General features: G+C 37.7%; 2 protein-coding genes across 5 annotated transcripts; one reads left to right on the plus strand and one right to left on the minus strand.

Annotated features, from left to right (window-relative positions):
* Positions 1–34: 34 nt before the first annotated feature.
* Positions 35–8,437, minus strand: LOC135461890 (probable mitochondrial glutathione transporter SLC25A40). 3 transcript variants are annotated; one of them, XM_064739164.1, is made up of 10 exons: positions 8,411–8,437; positions 7,506–7,680; positions 5,380–5,558; positions 4,978–5,045; positions 4,148–4,275; positions 3,556–3,729; positions 3,075–3,184; positions 2,198–2,279; positions 1,854–1,931; positions 35–969 (listed from the first exon to the last, which is right to left on the minus strand). In XM_064739164.1, exons 2-10 carry the CDS (start codon positions 7,624–7,626, stop codon positions 857–859), a joined length of 1,053 nt encoding a protein of 350 aa, XP_064595234.1. In that variant the 5' UTR covers positions 7,627–7,680; positions 8,411–8,437; the 3' UTR covers positions 35–856. The 3 variants fall into 3 exon arrangements, with proteins under 3 accessions (XP_064595234.1, XP_064595233.1, XP_064595235.1); XM_064739163.1 differs by lacking the exon at positions 8,411–8,437 and having other exon boundaries at positions 36–969; positions 7,506–7,786; XM_064739165.1 differs by lacking the exons at positions 7,506–7,680; positions 8,411–8,437 and adding an exon at positions 7,423–7,489 and having other exon boundaries at positions 43–969.
* On the plus strand, positions 8,244–19,925 carry LOC135461892 (tetraspanin-13-like). 2 transcript variants are annotated; one of them, XM_064739169.1, is made up of 6 exons: positions 8,244–8,381; positions 9,835–10,002; positions 11,683–11,892; positions 12,330–12,497; positions 15,371–15,476; positions 17,031–19,925. In XM_064739169.1, the coding sequence occupies exons 1-5, from the start codon at positions 8,319–8,321 to the stop codon at positions 15,443–15,445; spliced, it is 684 nt and encodes a 227-aa protein (XP_064595239.1). In that variant the 5' UTR covers positions 8,244–8,318; the 3' UTR covers positions 15,446–15,476; positions 17,031–19,925. The 2 variants fall into 2 exon arrangements, with proteins under 2 accessions (XP_064595239.1, XP_064595238.1); XM_064739168.1 differs by lacking the exon at positions 15,371–15,476.
* The last annotated feature ends 455 nt before the right edge of the window (positions 19,926–20,380 follow it).

Here is a 20,380-nt window from a genome sequence, read left to right on the forward strand (position 1 = left end):
CATTCACTGAAATCTACCAATAATTTCAAACAATTTATTCTTCACATAGTGATATGACAGTCATTGCATATAACAGAAAAATTTTCAATGAGATAAACCAAATCTGCACATTAAAATTCTTAGTGCTTTTTGAACAGCAAATCTGGTATTGTCTGAAATTCTGGGTAATCAATTCAAGACAACTAACTGATTATTAAAAACATTAATTCTGAGTTCAGTACACTTGTTTTGTTCATCCTTTTTTCAAGATAAACAGCAAGGAGACATCCAATAACATTTCAGCAATGATGTATGCCAAGAATGGCTGTTAAAATGTCCTTTTAGGGATATTTATACAAAATATGTCTTGACATTCTCTTGAATAAATTCTCTCTACCATAACTGCTATTTCATTCTCTTAAAATCTGGTTTAATTTGACACATTCTGTGGATGAAATTCCACTCAAGATTTAAGCATCATGCTTAACATTTAACAAAATGCATGAGGACAACAATTTAACCTTTCTTCTACATAATTATTTTTCATTGACATACAACTCTGTTAAAATCTATCTTGGCACTTCAGCCTAAGTCATAAAGTCTGCTGGTGGCTGCTACACAGTCTTAATCCTAATCCTTGTTCATTGGTAGATGACTCCATTAAAATCTATCTTGGCACTTTAGCCTAAGTCAAACAATTTGTCCACCTGCAGAACAGTCTCTCTGTAATTCACCCATTCATCTGGTTTCTCAGTAGCACCAACATCTATGAATATTCAAATCTTGTCCAATGCTGTGTTAGTTTCTTTCCAATTCCAAACTCTTTGACAACAGCTTGCATATCCAATAGTTACACAAGCAACAGCCTCAACAAGGATTATCTTTGTACTGCCTCCTCGTTTAATGTTCGAAAAAACTGTTTGAAGTACTCATAAGAGCTGATCATGATGGCACAGGCTGGGGCTATCTTGACCACACGGGGCACCAAACCTACAAAAACGAGAAGGGAATGTAAGCAGTTAATAGCTCTTTACCACTTTCTGGTACCATTCTATATGTATCCTGTCAATAGTACGTATTGATAAATCACACTTGTGCTCATGTAATGAACCCAACATATTCATGTGCAGTAAATCACTTAGGGTTTCATAAATTTTTAAAAATTTTTCATATTCAATTTTTCAATTTTCAAATTTTTCACCAACAAATTACTCTGTTCTACAAAGCACTAAGATGAAAAATTATATAAAATACATGGCCGTATATTGGATTTATAGCATAACACACAGCTCTACACAATTTTTCACCTGACTTACTCTTCTGTACCACAGTTTGAACAGAATGGCAATTACATAACAAAAACTTCCATCAAATCATACATGACTTCAGCCTGTAAATACTTATTTCACAGATTTATAGAAGTGGACATGGATCATTGCACAGATCTTCAGCTCAGAAATTTCTCCACCTAGGCTAATAAGTGATGCATAAACTAATGATATACCTATACTGTTGGAGAATACTTGGTGAAAATATATATCTACAGTTACAATGGCAATAAAAGAGATACCCTGCATTATAAATAGCTACCCAGCGAGCTGGTTCCAAGGCCAAAATTTACAGTTATACCTCACTGAGGTTACATCCAGTCACAGTATCTTATCCCATTGCATCAGGTTGAATTATAATAGCATTTGACAATGTATTAAAACTGCCAAAGAGGAACCTTTCCTTCTTTAAGCCGTGTCGTCTAACATTCATTTGTGCATTTCCCTTGACTTTTTAAGGAAACCTGACCAAACTGAGGGATTGAACACAGCTTATTAGACATACACAACCACTGACTTGGTCATAGCCGGGCATGGTCAGCTTACCAGTGAACAGTCCGGAGAAGCCTTCTCGTAAATACAGTTTGTGTATTAACTTCCATGTGGGCCTTGCTTGAGTTTTACCTGAAGGGACAGTGAAGTCAGTTAGTAGCTACATATAACAGAGCTGACAGAGGAGTTATCTAACAGATGAGAATGTCTTTTAACATAGCCAAAACCTATTATAACACAAATGTTATTTGCAACGCCAAAAACGATGAAAAAAAAAAGAACAATGAATGAATGTTTAGATATGTTCACGTTATTACCCTTTTCATTGTTTGCATAGGAGATGAAAAGCATATATATTACAGAATATATTACAGAGTTAATCCCGATCTTGCACTCACCTGACATTACCTCAGCTTGACCCAGCTCAATCTGTCGATGGGTTTTTATTACATCGAACGGCAGTGTTACTATAGCAGCTACCTGTACAAAAAAACCATGCACGTCAATCACTGACTGACTGACAATAAGGCAATCTTCCTGTACTTACTCAATAGCTTTCTATCACTTTTAATAGAACGGATAACTTTTTTGCCAATCCATTATTAATTTTAGGTGAATGCATTATACCCAATAACAAATATATTTGCTTAAAATGTATACAAGAACACCAGCATTTTTGAGGAGTGACCCTGAGGGAAAGTACATTGTATTTCATCTGTTCTGATAGATACTGTAAATGACCTGAAATTATCTGGTTACCTTGACAACCACAGAAATGGTCATCATCACCTCTACATTTGTACCAAGCACAAATCAAAATGTACAGAAAAATTATAAGTCCAGTCAGGAAGTTATACCTATTTATATTGTTAACAAAGGGAAACTGGCTGACAAGCTGATTTCCATGGTAGCTACAGGTCTGGAGAAATTGGAATGGCATTGTATCATCACCCATTTATCTATGTATCCACTAAAAACTTAAACTTTACAATCAAAACAATTAAGGGTTAAAACACAAAACAAAGCCATACTTATTTATCAGGTACAGGTAACAGGTAAAATGGTAATCTGACTACCACTACAGACAATAACTGTGGAAATGGACAAATGTAACATCCCTGGAACCTGGATACCTATCAGTGAGGGAAGACCATATGAACAGTAAAGTAATGTAGACGTAACAGCAACTGGTTTTCTTAACACACCTGTTGCATGAGGCTCTTGTCTTGCACTTCACTTAGAAGCTTTAGACTATACTCCAGGAGGGATACTAACCGTTCCTGAGAAAGCACCTGCAATAAAACTTTGCGAAAAGCCAAGCTGTGAAGACCCAGTTCTTTTAATCTCCAGAGATTTCATATGCTCATAGCTGAACCAGTAAAGGGCTGAAACAGAAAATGTTTTTACATATTTGATTTGTGTTTTAGTTAAGGTGTAATATATTTCGTGGAAGTCGAGTGCATGAAACCAAACTTTTACCAACACTTTCTACTAATATTTACTGAATCGAAATCCAGATCACTACCACGATTTGATGGATACGTCCTTAGCCCAAATTCAAAATGTGCACAAATTTTTCTGTAAAGACAGAAACATACACAGAAATGACAGCAAAACTATAACTTCCTTCAGTGTTGGTAATTGTGTGTGAGAACATTCCCAATTCACTGTTTTGAGAAAGAGCTGAAAGGAGGTTTGTAACAGTGAGTCTGTGGCTTTGAGAAACGCGCCCTGGTCTATGATTGGCTGCAGTTACCTGAGAATGGCACGTCTCTGAGGATGGTAGGACCCAACCCCCTCCATAACGACATGATGCCTCCGTGCTGGACCGAGCTTTGCAATGCCTTCCCTATCTCCTTATAACTCATCTGCTCAGACTGTAGCTTAGTGCGCACCAACTCAAGAGGGCTTATCAAGGTCACAGCCCATACTGTGAACAAGAGTGAAAAACACCAGTGCTCATGATGAAACAAACCAAGAACAAGCAGAACAAACACCATGTCACGGTGTATGTAACATTTCCCTCAGGCAAGCCACAATTGAACATCACAACTTCTGTTTACGGATTTCAATCAATGAAGACTAACCAGGATTTGCATTCAACAAAAACAAATCAACCTAAATGCACACTAGATTAACATTGTTAAGTTACTAATTAAACTTTGTCTAAAACTGAAAATATTGGCAAAATAGCTAATTTTTACTTCTCTTCCCTTGACTTTCTGTTAATTTTCCCCTGAAAACTTGAACGGTGTTTTGAGATTCGTTTGATACATTTGCATTGATCCTATCTGTTGTTTGCATTCTGACAAATATCATGTAATATAGAAATAAGAGAGATGTCTCACCCCGCGCCAATGCCCCTGCAGCCATGGGCTTCCACCAGTCCTCTGTTCTCCCATTCTTGTGAACAAATAGAACCTTTAGACGTTCATAGCTTGTGAAGTAAATCACTGTGGCTGGGACAGCCATTATCCTGATGAGAAAACAAAAAGAACTTCATATGGTTGAAAGGCATGAGCTAACACAGGACATTACCATGTATCTACACCGAACAACATCTGTGCACAGAGGGTGGTACAAGGCATGAGCTAACACAGGACTTAACCATGTATCTACACCGAACAACATCTGTGCACAGAGGGTGGTAAAAGGCAAGAGCTAACACAGGATTTAACCATGTATCTACACCGAACAACATCTGTGCACAGAGGATGGTACAAGGCATGAGCTAACACAGGACATTACCATGTATCTACACCGAACAACATCTGTGCACAGAGGGTGGTAAAAGGCAAGAGCTAACACAGGACATTATCACGCAGGAATCAGAGTGCTTGGAGTAAACCGCCAACCTCTGGCAAGTTACTGATGAACTTTCCATGTCTGTCATACAGACTTGCACACAATGCTGATGGAAGACAAGTGGTTTGTAATGGACGTTATATGTGTAAACAGTCTCAGAAGCATTGTTGACCAGTTATTGTCACTTATTGTCACTAAGGCTCAAGGAACACTAAGAAAGGAAGAATCTACAAATCCATTCCCAGGCCGGTTTTGAACTCGTACCATGTGTGTCCAAGTAATTGAAATGCAAGCATGTTAAACTTATGGGCCACAGCCTGCTTCCACTTGCAACTGTAAGTGAGCAGCCTATCCGTTTACAGTGACAACTTACAATGTTGGTGGCAGGCCACTCCATAACGAGGTGATACCTTCATAACGAGCTATCTTGATTAAAGCATCCTGTAATCAAAATAACGTACTGAATCTAAGAAAACCTATTAATTTATATCCAAATACCATTAATGAAAGACGGAAAATCTCCATGAATGCCAGAAATGTGGCAATAATTTCGACCTTTTGACCAGAAAGAAACAGTTAAATAAATGGTATAATCTGAGAGGTAAGTTTATCAATTATATTGTCTTACTCTAATGTACATATCACTTTGCATAACTGTGTCATGATCTGTGAGGTTCATTAAAATAATGCTTCAAGTAAATTCCTATTGGTGGCCTTTCAACCAGACTGAACCAGTCAAAACTGCAAACTTGAACCACACAACAAATGTTCTCACCAGTGTTCCTCTCAGTTGAAAGTGTGCAGTTTTCCTGTACCATGGACATGTTCTTGTATTGCCACTCCAGCAGACAAGCACATGGTCCATCAGCCCATTTCTGTACAGAATTCGCTGACCCTCTTTGAATGGCTTCTTCTGAGCCTGTAGACGGATCTTCACCACATCAAGGGGAGTAACTGTAATAGAAAAATATATGTAAAATAAATGTAAGCACACCCAAAAAGAAAGCTTAATGTGTATCCGATGCTGATGACAGGCAAATGATCTCTGCTTACTGTGTATCCGATATTGATGACAGGCAAGTGATCTCTGCTTACTGTGTATCCGATACTGATGACAGGCAAGTGATCTCTGCTTACTGCGTATCCGATACTGATGACAGGCAAATGATCTCTGCTTACTGTGTATCTGATATTGATGACAGGCAAATGATCTCTGCTTACTGTGTATCCGATATTGATGACAGGCAAGTGATCTCTGCTAATTAAACTTTATGTAAGGCCACATGCAAGGCACATGTAGCAGTCCTACAAGTATGGTTGATCACTTACAGCCAACAAGTCTCAGAAAACAATGTCAGGAAACAGTGGAAACTCAAAAATTCGATCCAAGGGAGGGACTGAAGCCATCCCCAGGGATCTGAAATACAAGCCACCTCGGTGACACATTCACAATCCACTCTTATCAAAAACCATTTTGCGGGCGGTGTCAATTTGGTGTATACAATGCAACTCTAGTCTTCAAGATACAACCAGGAAGTGCCATAGAAATGTGCTTATGAGAAGACTTGATACCTATAGTTTGAACACAGCTGAAATTTGCAACTCACGCTGTTTTATTTGAGAAGTAACCATTTACTTGAATATGATGACAAATATACCGGTAAGAATTGTAAACAATATGTAACATACAGTCACTCTAGAAGGACTATATAGTATATGTAGGCTCTGTATAGTTTGTATGTAGGATCATTCATGCCAAAGCTCCTAACCTATGAAGTGATTTCCAGTTCACTATTTTCACTGGTCTATATAGTAAAATTCTAGAGCAAATATCCCTATCCTTCAGCATGGAAGAATACAGGGTCGCATCACACTATCTGTGATGTTAACTTACATTCTTGCATCACTTTCTAGTAAAAAAAAAACCATTATTTTTCTTACTTGTTAAATACCACCAAAATGGACTTGAATTTTCATCTGCCATGTTTGGCTTCCAACGACACGTTAGGTCTGACAAAGTACATACAGGTAACTACTTTCTGCCATGACAGAAGTGAAAATGGTAACCCAAGACCAGACCTAGCTAGTGTAGCAGTAGCTAGCGCTTCACAAGCTAGTGCTACCTAAAGCAGCATTAGCTAATGCAGCGCTCAACTTCCATTACTGATGCTGGCTTGACATATCTACACTTCAAACGTCTTAGGGAATCAGTGCATACCAAATATATATGTGTTCATACCATAAGTTTTGGTGAAAATGTTCACATGGACCTATAGATTACACCGAGGCTGGGTTATAAGTTGTCAGAGTGTCCCAGCTAGCTTTGGGTTGTTGGAATAAATGTGTTAGGTACATTTGGTGTGCAAATTTAATATTAAAGAAGGAGCCCAAACACAGCAGATATAAGGTCAAGGCTAGTAAGTGTGTGATGTTTCGATGAAATTATGGCAATGCACGACAAGTAAACAATATCTCTTTGTTACTAGAAATAAATATATGAAAAATCACAAACATTTTAATACATCACTCCATGCAGTTCAATGCAATTTTGTTCGCTTAGAGTTAATTTATTTATTTGATTGGTGCTTTGTGCCACAAGCTACTAGCTCATGAATAGAATATTTCTCTTAGGGTATACAACTGTGGCCAGAAGTTTGGTGGAAGGGAATCACACGATCTTCCGCAGGTTGTTGACAAACCTTCCCACATACCACTGGTGAGGAGAACAGAATGAATTTGACAAGAACCCACAGCATTGGTGAAACTGAAAGAAAGCACGCTAAACACTATGCCACAGAGGCCCTCTTTCAATCACTACCTCGCCTTCCATGAGTTTGACAGTTGGAGAACTACAGTATTGTATAATCACAGATGACATAGCCGAGTTACGCTGGCACGTACCAAGTAAAGATGTAAGGATGGCGCCTGTACAGGACGAAATCATTTGCTGGGCTGGAGTGATCGCCCCTGGATGGCCCCTCTCCGGGTGGAGAGAGGGAAGGTTGCTCTCCTCCCCTGTCATTGATCAAACTGCCAATCACTGTTTAAGTCATCTTCACATATGTTCCTTTTCCGACTGCCATGGAATTTATGGCCAGATTACATACATAGTATCAAAATGCACAGTCACATTTGTCTCGTGGGTTAAAAGTCAAAACAGAACTCCTTATGCAATACATGTACTTTCTTGCAAGCATGTGCCACTCTTAGAGCTACGTCTGTATTTTCGTAGAAAATTTAAATTAGTTTGTAGTAATCAATCTAATATTTATTTTGGCAGATATTATTAAATGTATGCTTATTTTACGCAGTGTACTTAAAATTATTATTAACCCATCAGCTTTCCGAAACTGCGGCTGTGATTTTTTTATTTTTATTTTATTTCTAAACTCCATTCGTGGACATGAGATTGTGAGCAACCATACGACCTCTGCTGACACGGTGCCCTATAATTGGCATAGAAATCGGAAAAATAATCAATCAAAAATATAAGGTGCATGGAACATAAAAAATTTGTACACAGCAAAATTCGATCAAACAAATACATTTGCCATCAATCGAGAAAACCTTCAAAGGTAGAATTTTTGACAGGTCAGAGTTTGATGGTAACGGCCATTTTGGGAGTTTGCTCATTGCTGAACACTCCATGATTCACGTCCCAGACAGCAAGAAGACAATCGTTAGTGGATTTGCTACGTACATCGAAAATCTACCATGGTTTGTGGGGGATTCTCTTGCTCGAAGAATGCCCTCGTGGCTCTGAACGTTTTGTATATCGTGAGTATTGTTGCCGTTATTATATCTACCGTGTGCTGTTCTTTAAGACGCGTTAAACGCTCCATTCACCATCTGCTTGTCAGGCGCCTGTCGAAGGTGCTTAGTGCGATCATCATGTGTGTGGAGAGCGTTGTTTTCCTGACAATTACGATTGCCCCATGACGTGGCTAGCAACAACATCACCCACTCCTAAATATGTGCTGTTGTGGGATATGTAAAAAATATGTATCTTCTTTACACAAGTATGCAGCCCATGAGATTGAAATTTTTCGACATGCAGGGTAGGCTACATGATAATAAACCATGTTGAGTAAAATTTGTCAGAATTTCCAATGAAATTTGTTACAATCCATACAACATACAAGTGACTGTTAATCTATAATATACTGCTAATAACCCATTGTTGTAGTACTCACTAGCTTTGGGGGAATAAATTTGGTAGTTGATGATTAGTTTTAAATATTTCAGTTGTCATTATTCACTTAGTTTGAATAATTGAAGCGTTCAAAATTTTAAACAGAGTGACAGATAAATGTAAACTGTTGGCAACATTTCCATACTGATACAGACAAGCACTTTTTTCTTGGACACAACTTACAAACTGCTCTTTGACATGCAACATGTGACAAGCAACATAAAATTTTCTCCAGAAAGTGTACATAAATGTGACAAAAATATTACATATACTGCACATTTGCAGGGCCTTTGGCACAGCTCACAAACTGCTCACAACTACTTTCTCTGACACACCTCACGAACTGCGAACAAACAGTTTTCTTTAACATACCTTATAAACTGCACATAAGCATGGATTTCCTTTGACACATCTGACAAACCGCACACAGTCTGGGAATTTCCCAGACACATCTCACAAAGTGCACATGCAGGGACCTCCTCTGACACACCTCACAAACTGCACCCTAGCACAGACTTTCTCTGACACGCCTCAGAAACTGCACATTGCCAGACACTTTCTCTGAAACACTTCACAAACTGCACAGTGCCAGACACTTTCTCTGACACGACTCACAAACTGCTCGCTGGCAGACACTTTCTTTGACATACTCTACAAATTGCACACTGGAAGGGTCTGATACATGTCACAAATGGCACATTGGTTGGTAAAAGACCTCACTCGCTCATGCAGCCAGACTGTCTCTGGCACACCTCACAAACTGAACCACAGTCAGACACCTCTCATTTTGAGATATACACCTGACCCATCTACACATATTTGTCATCATAAGTTTGTGGGTTTAAATGTATCTCTCACTATTTGTCATATGTACATTTACTGTCTTAATCTGCTTTGAAAGTTTAATGTCTTCAAGACATCGCAAAATATTAATCTTCATGTGTCAGTCAATGTCTTTCACCGCCACACATGTGTTACTCATGACTTTATATGGTTGAAGTTGTAAATTCATGATTTCATCTTGCTCTCTCATTTCAGATCGTGGCATTTATCCTGATTGGGGTGGCAGCATATGGGAAGGCAGTTGCAGTAGTGACTAGCCTGGCACTCGTGGGCAGTATTATAACATGTGGTGTAGTGCTCTTATTCATTGCCATTATTGGGCTAATAGGAGCCGTGAAGCACCATCAAGTCATGCTGTTCTTTGTATCCTTTGCCTCACAATTTATGTGTAATTGTAAAAAATTTACATATTTGGCATATGCATTATTTTCCAGGCTCACAATGAACAATAACTGATAATTTTATATCTATATATAATAAATGCATATGCCTTTGTCACTGTATCAGCAACTACATGTACATGTGTAGTGACACACATCATGACGGACCATTTCAGGCCCTATCCATAATCCTCCAAGCTAAGATTTAATGTGGATTAGCATCATTATCATCAGTAACTTGACCTACATACTTGTACATGATAATATTTTGCTGGTATGTGTATATTGTAGATGTGCAAAAGTCCAGTTCATCTAAAATTCATTGAATAGGTATGAATGGGTCAAATCATAGCCCGAAAACCTGCATGGCGAGACTGCTGCCATTCTTAGCCCAGACAGTGTGTGCACCCAGTTATGACGTGGTACATGTGTATCTGCATTTAACTACCTCATCTGCAAAGCTTGTTGCACATGTGATACTTAATATCCAAGCCCCTCGAATCCATGGTTTGTTCGTAATCTAAGATATTTACACACCTTCTGCAACCACTGACACTGACTAATTGGAAATGCCTCAGGAAATGCTGCCAAATGATGCCACGTGTACCTGATTGACCTCAATTGGTATGTCACTCGTGTTGAGAAACTGACATCATCTAGAAATGTGTCACATTCTTATTTGAATATTTCAAGCAGTTGAACAGTTCAGCACGCAAAGGTGGACAGTTTTGAAAGCCTTTTCTAATGAAGTAGAAGTATGAAGTGCCAGATGCTTATAAAATGACAAAAAATTAATGCTTTGATGTGGTGATGTGCTATACTGTGAAAGGTCGATCACGGATGTGCATGTGTAGCACATGAAAAGCAATATCTTCACATGTAAAGTTTAGAACTCATGACAGACAAATTCAAGTACAGCACACTGATCTAAACATTTCTTGTATCACCCAAACATATATGATTTGGTTAGGCTAGTATCTGACTTAATCAGTCTGTAAAAGTTCCAGAGGATTTATTCCATGTTACAAACAGCCATAGTGTTGAATGACACATGACTGAATGAGAAGTGTCACAAATGAAGCCGTCTGTGTGGACAGACAAATCTAAAAAGAGAACTACTCAGAATCAGGAAAAAAGTTAGTCTTGAGTGAAATTTATGGTCATTTAGGGTGTTTTTAGAGCTTTTACCAAGCCTGTACAGCTCTGTTAAGACAGATCAGTATATGAGTAATTTCATCGTTAGCAATATGAAGTATACAGACATCCTTCATTGGATTGCCCAGCAGCTTATGGTGACGTTAAAAATGCTTTCTAGAGCACCACCATCTTTGTGCCCATAGCTTTGTGCTCACACTAAACTGGTTCCCAATTTATAGTTTTGTCTTAGAAGCTACTTTTACTCTCTGGCCATATGTGGAAAGATATGTCAGCAACCTACGAATGATTGTGGGTTTCCCCAGGGCTCTGCACAGTTTCCTCCCACAATAATGCTGGTCGCCATCATATAACTGAAATATTCTGGAGTATTGTATAAATCACAAATCAAAGAAATAAATAAATATAGAAGCTACAAGTATCTATGGTCGTGTATGGATCAGTAATATTGAACACTTAATTGTCAAATCATGGTAACTTCTTCGGAGTGAGCTTAACCAGAAAACAGTACATGATAATCCTTTTCCTGTTGTTCCTGTTGCAATTTGCCTTGGCCTGTGCGTGTTTAGCAGTGAACGAAGACCAGCAGAGGAACATCGTCGAACGTGGCTGGAACATGTCACCAAATAGCATGATTGCTCAGGTGCAAACAAAATTGGACTGCTGTGGGTTTCAAGAAATTCCAAAACCTGGACTAAGTTTCGTGCCATGTTCTGAGGTATCTGGGCTTACCTGTCATTCAGCAGTTACTCTGTATCCATAACCATAGAATTTGTCACCTTGTAATCACTCTACTGTATTAAGTTTTGCCAGATTTTATGTGATTATAGGTAAATGGCATACATCTTAAACATGAAACTTTTCATGATTTTATAAACATAGGTAATTGACTATAGGTACATGTGCTACTAGGCTAAATTGTCTTTTTGAACAAGTAAGTGGACTATTTTCCACTAAGATATCATTGTACATCTGGAATATAATATTGGAAATTGTCCATGTGTACATAGAAGTTCTGATTTCAATGTTTAAAAATAGAAATGAATCAGAAATAATTCAATTTCATTCTGTCTCATAGTTAAAAGTTTAGTGTGCATGGTGAAATGACTGTGACAGGATGACTTTAAGCCCATGTTGGTTAACTTCGCATTGCAGTCCGAGTGCTGCCAGGGCAATATGAACACCTATTGCTGTAGCGGTAACACATCTCTGCCATGGACTGGCACTTGCGATTGTGCAAATTGCTGGGATGAACTCAAACCCAAAATTAACAAAGCCTTCAAAGCTACTGGTGGTGTTGGCCTGTTCTTCAGCTTTACTGAGGTAAGATCATTATACAGCAGCATTTTCTGAAAAGAATAACATCATGTATAACCTGCGGCAGCATATTTTATATTGTATCAGGTGTTGCTGCTATACTAATCAGTATTATAATAATAAAAGCAATAGTTATCCGTAATAGCTACATCTGTTATGTTATAGAGGGAAACACGTTCTACTTTAAGGAATTAAGACCTCATTGAATCATCATCACATTTTTTACTTTAATTTTACTTTAATTCATACAGTACAGCTCAGGCTAAAAGAGAATTGTTTACCACTCACTGAGTGAATGTAGCCAATAAATGGATGTGTAGGCACGTGATCTGGGCAAAATGGCAGTCCCAAAGGCGAAAGAGAGAAACTGGTCTAACGATGAGACAGTTTCATTGATACAGGAGTTTTGGCCATGGCAATAAGCGCAGTCAATAAACCCACGACACAATTCTTCCAACTCATGTGTTAGAGAGAAAGATGGAAATTTCCCTTTAATTTATTGAAAGTTTGGGAAAAAACTTAGCTCAACACGGTTTTAAAACACGACAACAGTTTTGGGCAATGTTGACGTATCTGATTTGTACTGTGGATGGAACACTCAGCATTCATCTTGCTGTGGAGTCAACAAAAGTGGAACGATGTTGAATAGTCTGGATGGGGCTTAAATCACTGGGTGGCAGATAATTTTTCACTGACAAATGACTCCCACAATTAGGAACACCTTCTCTGGAAGAAATGAAAGATATTTGTCCATCTTTTAACATGTTATGGGAGATGAAGAATGAGCCAGTCTTAGCAGTCGTGGTGATCCATTGCAAATCTTGCATGGACTTACTTGTAAATCACTGCTTAAGAGAAGATCCGAAACACGTACATCAGGTATTTCACCTCAGTTACATGGGGAGTGGTAAAGACTGGGGTAATATTTACATGTTGATCCTTGTGCATTCTTACATTTTTTTCCCCATGGCCATGTGCTTTTACTGATTTCTCATTGGTTGAAATTGAATGAGGAGATGCGCAATATGCATACAAAGAAAAACAGCGTAAATAAGACGTTGATCATTCTAGTTTCTATCATGTGTCGCTGGTGTATATGAGATTTCTGCATTGTATTATCCGAGAATCATACATTTTTGCAAGGATTTCTGCAGTTTGTTGTGAAACACTCTGGATTCAGACATCCATCACACAGCATGTCTGGCCATAGCCCATTGCTTATACCACTACACCACTAAGTCGATGTGCTAGAACGTGGTTTTTAGACACCTTTAATACACATGAACATGGCAAGGGTTGATTGCGCTTGTGTGTGTGTGTGTGTCACATGCTTTTGTTACATGGACTACATCTGAAAAGGGTCTCCTTCATATTTTGGCCAGCCTCATTCCTGTAAGCAGTGATGTAGAAAGTTACACATAAATATTACCTCGGTGTTTACAACTGCCGTCATATGTATCGTGTTAGTGTTCCATTGTGAACTTCCCACAGCATGTAGGCCTACCAGTGCTCAGCAATGTGTGTGTGATCAGTCACAGTGGACGGATCACTGACTCAGCAGGTGACTCTCTACATGTCGTTTACAAACTATCTACAAGGCTTTTAGGATCGGGCTAATCACCTGCCATGTTTTGACTTTTCTCTCATGGTGCAAAAACAAGAAAAAACACAGATAGCTGTGGTATTCCATAAATTGTCATCTTGCACTCAGTGCCCTTGTAAAGTAAATGGCACATGCTAAAAGATAGGATGGCCGAAAATGTTTGAATGACAGCAACTGAACAACTACATGACATATAAACCTAATTGTAGCAGATAAACATCTAGAAACATATATGGCATATCTCTGTGATCAGTTTCAGTTATTTTGTGCTAACTTTACTCTCTGGGTGACTGAAAGTAGGACATAGAGACTATATTTCATTTCATTTTAACTCTGATATGAGAAAATAAAGGTCATAAAGTGTTACTTTAGTCACCCTACCGCAAAACTCGTCATACATGTGTTCCTGTGTCCTAAGCACAGCACACTTGCGTCTAAACTATTGGGAAGTTTCCTCTGGCCACTGCTAGTATAAACAGAGCTATTCCTGTCACACCTGCTCTCCCAAGATACCTTCATCCCCCCTCCCAAGATGCACTCATGTCCATAGCCCCTGTCCCATGCTTCATTCTTGGAACCTAATTTGTTATGGGACTATTGCAATGGATAACACCTGAAGTGTTGCCTATCAAACTAGCGGTACGTTGATATTGTGAATAGACTTACATGTAGATCATTCCTACACCTGCAAAGAAATACAGTACAAATACTGGCTCATTCCAGTGTCAGTAAGTCATCACATCACTGTCTACAACTTTCTTGACGTATGATTAGTGAAATATATAGTTATATATTCATCTCACCTAGCTGATGTGGATGAAATATTACACATGTATTAATGAAGGTATATTTTAATATTTAGAAAACTCCTCAATTCTCTTTTCTAACACCTAAAACAGTTATTCAATAAAATGAATCAGTGTTGCCAGACAGTGTGTAACTTAGTTGCCTTTGGTTTTGGTATTCAAGCTAGATGATCACTCGAGTGTTACTAAGGTCAAATATTCTTGAGTATAACATAAAATACCAACTGAAAATAAATAAACAAAATGAGTAAGAATCATAAGCAAGCCTTTATTTCATTATGGCACTTAACATATCTAATGATTAATCCAATTCAGTCTAACATGGTGAGCACTTTGGCGTAACAACTGGTGCTTGGCAATATGGTGGTATCCTAGAAGAGCATTCATTGGGTTTTAATTTAGTGCAGACTCAAATGGTTTCAACTAACATCTTACCTCAGCAATTGATACTAACCACTGTCCCTTTTCAGATTTTGGGGGTGTGGCTCACCGTACGTTATCGCAACCAAAAAGACCCACGTGCTAATCCAAGCGCATTTTTGTAAAGCCAACTTTGTCATGCATCTAGTACTTGAGGTGAATGTGGGCTATTTTGAACATCGTGCATTACGCAGTCTTTTTTTCCAGGTGGCATTGTATTTCTTGTCTTTCGCTTTTTGGGTTGGGTTTGCAATATTGGTTGGTAATGGCTCTTTTTCTTCTTCTGAAACTGCAACTGTCCCCTGCTGTTGCATCAATCTCTCTGAATAAAGAGAACGCTGAAGTCCTTGTACCTGTATTTGTCTTTCAGTTTGCTTTTCGGGTTTTGGTGCTCATGGTTCATTGATCTGCAGTAACATGTTAATATGCTCTCTATATTTCTGAGTCTGCTCATTCTGATATAAAATCTCATTTGAAAGCCAAGTTCTTGTAAAATCACGTCAAAGGTAGCTACGTTTTTTTGATTTTACATGTTGCTGCTCAAAGTGCATGTGTTTTCTACTATTGCATGTTTTGCATCTTCACAAGCTGCAGCATTGGCACAGTACTACATCAGTTATACAGAAGCATCGGTTTCTTAAAGCTGTTGTTGTTTCCCAATGAAAACCCTATGTTTCTGTGTTTGCCTAAATGTAACAGCTGTGATATCTGTCAGGAGTATACACCTGTATATGAAGGCTATTCTTTTCTAGGATATCATGTGTCACTTTCTGATTGAAGTCCATTATTTATAAATTTTTATCTTGTAAATTCAGTATATGTAAATATGAAATCTACTTTGGGAAGGTTACTTCCGTGGAAGAGATGTAAATCTTAAATCTTGAAGTAATCATATATTTACATATATTTATATATATATATATATATATATATATATACATCCCATAATCAACAGTTTTTCTCATAAATGTTATGATAATGGTAACCTCCAGATACATATGGTAAATCTACTAAAGTACCACATTTATAAACTTCTTTGGTTAATTTAAAAAATTGTATCAGTTCAGAACAGGATTTATTAACCCCAGAGGTCGTCTCATATTCTGGCTGTTGTAGGCGCCTGTATACCAGATTTCTATATCCTTCAAACTTTTGTCAAAGATTGGTGAATAATGGACTTAAAACATAAAATGACACTTGGTGCGCCATAATTATTTTCATTTATTTGTTTGATTTGTTTTCTATGCCGTACTGAAGAATATTTCACCTACACGTGTATGCGACAGCAGCCAGCATTATGGTATTTTAAGTCAATGTTTAGATCAAAGTATTTCTCCACACTGTGGCTGAAATATTGCTGCTTTGGTGTTGACCCATAATCATTCATTCACACAGAAATACCAGTATGTAGTGTTCTTAGACTAATCACTAATAAATATTTAAGGGTTTAAGGGTGCTGTGAAAATGTCTTCAAGAACATCATAAAGTTTTAGCATCCATGTTTCTTTGATGTTGACAAATTTAAGGATAAGTGGAAATTAAAATGAATACAAAGTGCGGTAAACATTTTAATTAAATATACTTACATGTAGAAATGGTAATATCTTCAGTTACCTTGTGGACTAGGTTTCCAATTTTAGCTTTTGTGTTATTTCCAGGTATGTTGCACATTGTCATGACCCCCAATCTCTGCTTCTGCTGTCTTTGTAGATCATTGGTGTCTGGCTGGCGATGAGATACAGGAACCAGAAAGACCCACGGGCCAATCCCAGCGCTTTTTTGTGAACTGGCTTATTACCTGTACTTCATGTATTTAGCAATGCAAACATTCTTCTCAAGACCAAGTTTCCCTGGGACAGTTCTACATGGATAGCTTCCCCTGCTATGACAGGGGATTACCTGTACTTGACATGTACTAGTCTCTCAAATTTCATTTTCATTTACATTTTCATGGCATCATTTGACTGTGTCACTTGGGTTGGTATACCATTTAGGAAGTGTGAAATTGACAGATGGCTTGTGTGGTATTAGCCTGAAGTATGGAGTCAGGACTTCATTCTCATACTTTCATTTTCATTTTTCATGGTCACCTGTTCATTGATTGTTTAGCTTCACCATTCAAGATGTTGTGAGCATTGTTATTTAGGACTCACTGTTTATGCATGTATATACCGTGTAGAGAGGATTTGGCCTGGTTGAGGACTACTGCGGTCTGTAATCAGGAACATTATGAAAGCTTGTGAAACCATGTTGCACAGGGACGTAAAATATTTAATGTACTACTTAGCTTGGCTCTTTCTGTCTTCTAGTCCTGGTTTAAATTTTTTTCAAATTCCGAAAGTTTTAAAGTATCAGTTTGGACTTGTACAGTACATTTCTAAAATCTAAATCCTTTATTAACAGCACACAAGTGGTACGTAGTTACTAGTATCAGTATGACTGAATGAGAACTCTTCACTGCTTACGGAACATATGCCACTCTCTACACTCACTTTGCATCACTGCCAGCTTGACCTTTGGAGCCTGTGAGAAGCACCATTTATGTGCTCAAGCAGACCTGTAATCAGCATTCATGGTGACCATTCAAATCATGTTGTGCATATTTTAGATAAATAGAATGCATATGTATCAAGTATTAATAGAAACAAAGGTTAAGACAGAGTTTTTGGTGTTTTCTGACATCACCTTTTGTCTTATCACTGTGACCTTTGCGGTCTTCAAGATCTGAGTACAAAATTTGCCTATGGTGTTTTTTTTTTTGTGTTTTCTGACATCACTTTTTGTCTTATCACTGTGACCCTGGCGGTCTTCAAGATCTGAGTACAAAATTTGCCTATGGTGTTTTTTTTTTGTGTTTTCGGACATCACTTTTTGTCTTATCACTGTGACCCTGGCGGTCTTCAAGATCTGAGTACAAAATTTGCCTATGGTGGCAGTGATGTAAAGCAAACGTAGAGAAAATGTGCTGTTAAAAGGGAAAAGAAGAAAAAAAAAAAAGACAAAATAGGATTACAACAGAGAATTAGCCATGGTTAAATGTTATTTGGCTTTCACCATTTAATAGTTGGGCATGTTTGAGATACAATGGTGAAGTGTGAATCTACTCGACATGCACGTTAGACCTTATATGCAAGCTGCCTATAATTGGTCTGGATTGAAAACTGTACATGTACTGTGTGGATTGACAGGTCATTGGGCCATTTGTCTTTGGTATCTAATTTTGCTTTAAAATGCCATTCGTAGTTTCCAAAATACATTGATGAAGAAAATGGCAAAAGAAAGGAATTTATATAGTATGTATGTGCAATAATTTTAAGTTTTTGTGGCCTGGTATGCAAGGGCCACAGTGATTGTCTGTTTTAGCCTATTTGCTACTGTAACCTCCTACATCTATTCAGAATGTGTTTGATATTGAAGGGTTTCAGAAATGTACACGTTTGTGAAAAATTAGCATTTGCTAAAACTTCAGAGATGATAATGGAATGTGTGATTCTGCTTAGAATGTGTTAGATTTTGAAGGGTTTCAGAAATGTACACGTGTGTGAAATATTAACATTTACTAAAACTTCAGAGATAATAATGGTTTTAGACAAACAAAGCACATACACCCCTTCATTCCAAGAAGAATTGTCAGGAAAATCTTATGGCATGTGAATTTTGAGTGGGGTTTCTCCAGTTTAATTTTTATTATTTATATGTGTCAAAGGTGTATAAACTAGAAATGTTTCCTTAAGTGTTGTTTTGGGTGTAAATAATACATTTTGTACCAAACAGGTTTGTATGGTGGTGTATTTATTTTTGAACTTGAAAGATGTTTTCATTTGTTTGGACTCGTAAGGGAACCTGCTGAGTGAATTAGGGGAGATAACCAGGTTAATGAAACCAAGCATAATATATATTTAATACCGATACTCCATGGGTTGGAGTGCAACTCACTTCTGTTTGCTGTCTTCCTATGAAAAAGGTCTCTTGTCCATGGTTTATCTTGATATCAGACATCTTTAGCATGTCTGTTTAGTTAAATGCTCTGTGTATTTATGTCCACACTGATTTTTTTGATTTGAGATACAAGAACATGTGGTTCTCACAGATTAAGGAGAATAAATTATTAGTCTTAGAAGTAATTTTCTTTTAGAGATATCCATCAGAATATAAGTGGTCTGTACAAGTAAATTGGATGTATCATCGTCATAGGACAGAAACATTTTTAAATATGATGTAAACCCAAGCATACATATGCATATAAACCCTGTATACCTAATTTAATTTTGAAAGGGACTTTGGTCTGTTTGTATATGACACTATAAGGCTATACATCTACATGTATACTTTCCTGGTGTATTTTCTCTTAATATCGATACAGAATTGTTATTTGATGTTTAGACTATGAAGAATTGGAAAATCAATATAAATGCCATGCGTTTTCATGTCTGGGTACTATACATACTGGAAGTCACCAATATAAATCTTAACTAAATGACTAATGTGGGAAAATAACCATGACATTGCTTGTTTGATCTGATATGTTTTGTTTGATCTGGTTTTAATTAAGTCCCATTCTACGTTGTGTAAGAATATGTGTACAGATAACCTAAAATAAACATTCCGATTTTGACTGTCGCCAGGTGTTGGTTGTATTTGTAAATTTTTGTTTAGAAGAAATGCAATAAGTTGGCCACCACAGCTAAAATTTATGTGCTTGGTGTTTTACACCATAATCAAGAATATTTTACTTAATATACGATGACAACCAGCATTATGGTGGGAAAAGACTGTAGAGCCCGAGGGAACCCACGACCATCCGCTGGTAGATGACAGACCTACCCACGTATAACCTACAAAGTAGCTGGCAAGAGTAAGACTTGAACTCACAGCGATTGCTTGGGTGAGATGCTCTCCATGAGATGAGTCATTGTGCTGCACTAGCACGCTAACTACTGGGCCACAGGGAAAACTACCCTGAATTTAAGTGCATTTTTTCAGTCTCGGATATTTCTGGGCGGTAGCTGCATGTATGTTGAAGTATTGTGGATCCATCAAAAACTATATTAGTGTATTAG

This window comes from Liolophura sinensis, chromosome 1 (genome assembly GCF_032854445.1).
Source record: "Liolophura sinensis isolate JHLJ2023 chromosome 1, CUHK_Ljap_v2, whole genome shotgun sequence".
NCBI classification, from domain to species: domain Eukaryota; kingdom Metazoa; phylum Mollusca; class Polyplacophora; order Chitonida; family Chitonidae; genus Liolophura; species Liolophura sinensis.

Coding starts and splice junctions, on each gene's coding strand:
- LOC135461890 (XM_064739164.1), bottom strand. CDS start 7,626: ATGACAGGGGAGGAGAGCAACCTTCCCTCTCTCCACCCGGAGAGGGGC. Junction 1,932..2,197: donor TCAAGCTGAGGTAATGTCAG/GTGAGTGCAAGA, acceptor CTGTCCCTTCAG/GTAAAACTCAAGCAAGGCCC. Junction 970..1,853: donor CTTCTCCGGACTGTTCACTG/GTAAGCTGACCA, acceptor TCGTTTTTGTAG/GTTTGGTGCCCCGTGTGGTC.
- LOC135461892 (XM_064739169.1), top strand. CDS start 8,319: ATGGTTTGTGGGGGATTCTCTTGCTCGAAGAATGCCCTCGTGGCTCTG. Junction 8,382..9,834: donor CTCTGAACGTTTTGTATATC/GTGAGTATTGTT, acceptor CTCTCATTTCAG/ATCGTGGCATTTATCCTGAT. Junction 10,003..11,682: donor ATCAAGTCATGCTGTTCTTT/GTATCCTTTGCC, acceptor ACCAGAAAACAG/TACATGATAATCCTTTTCCT.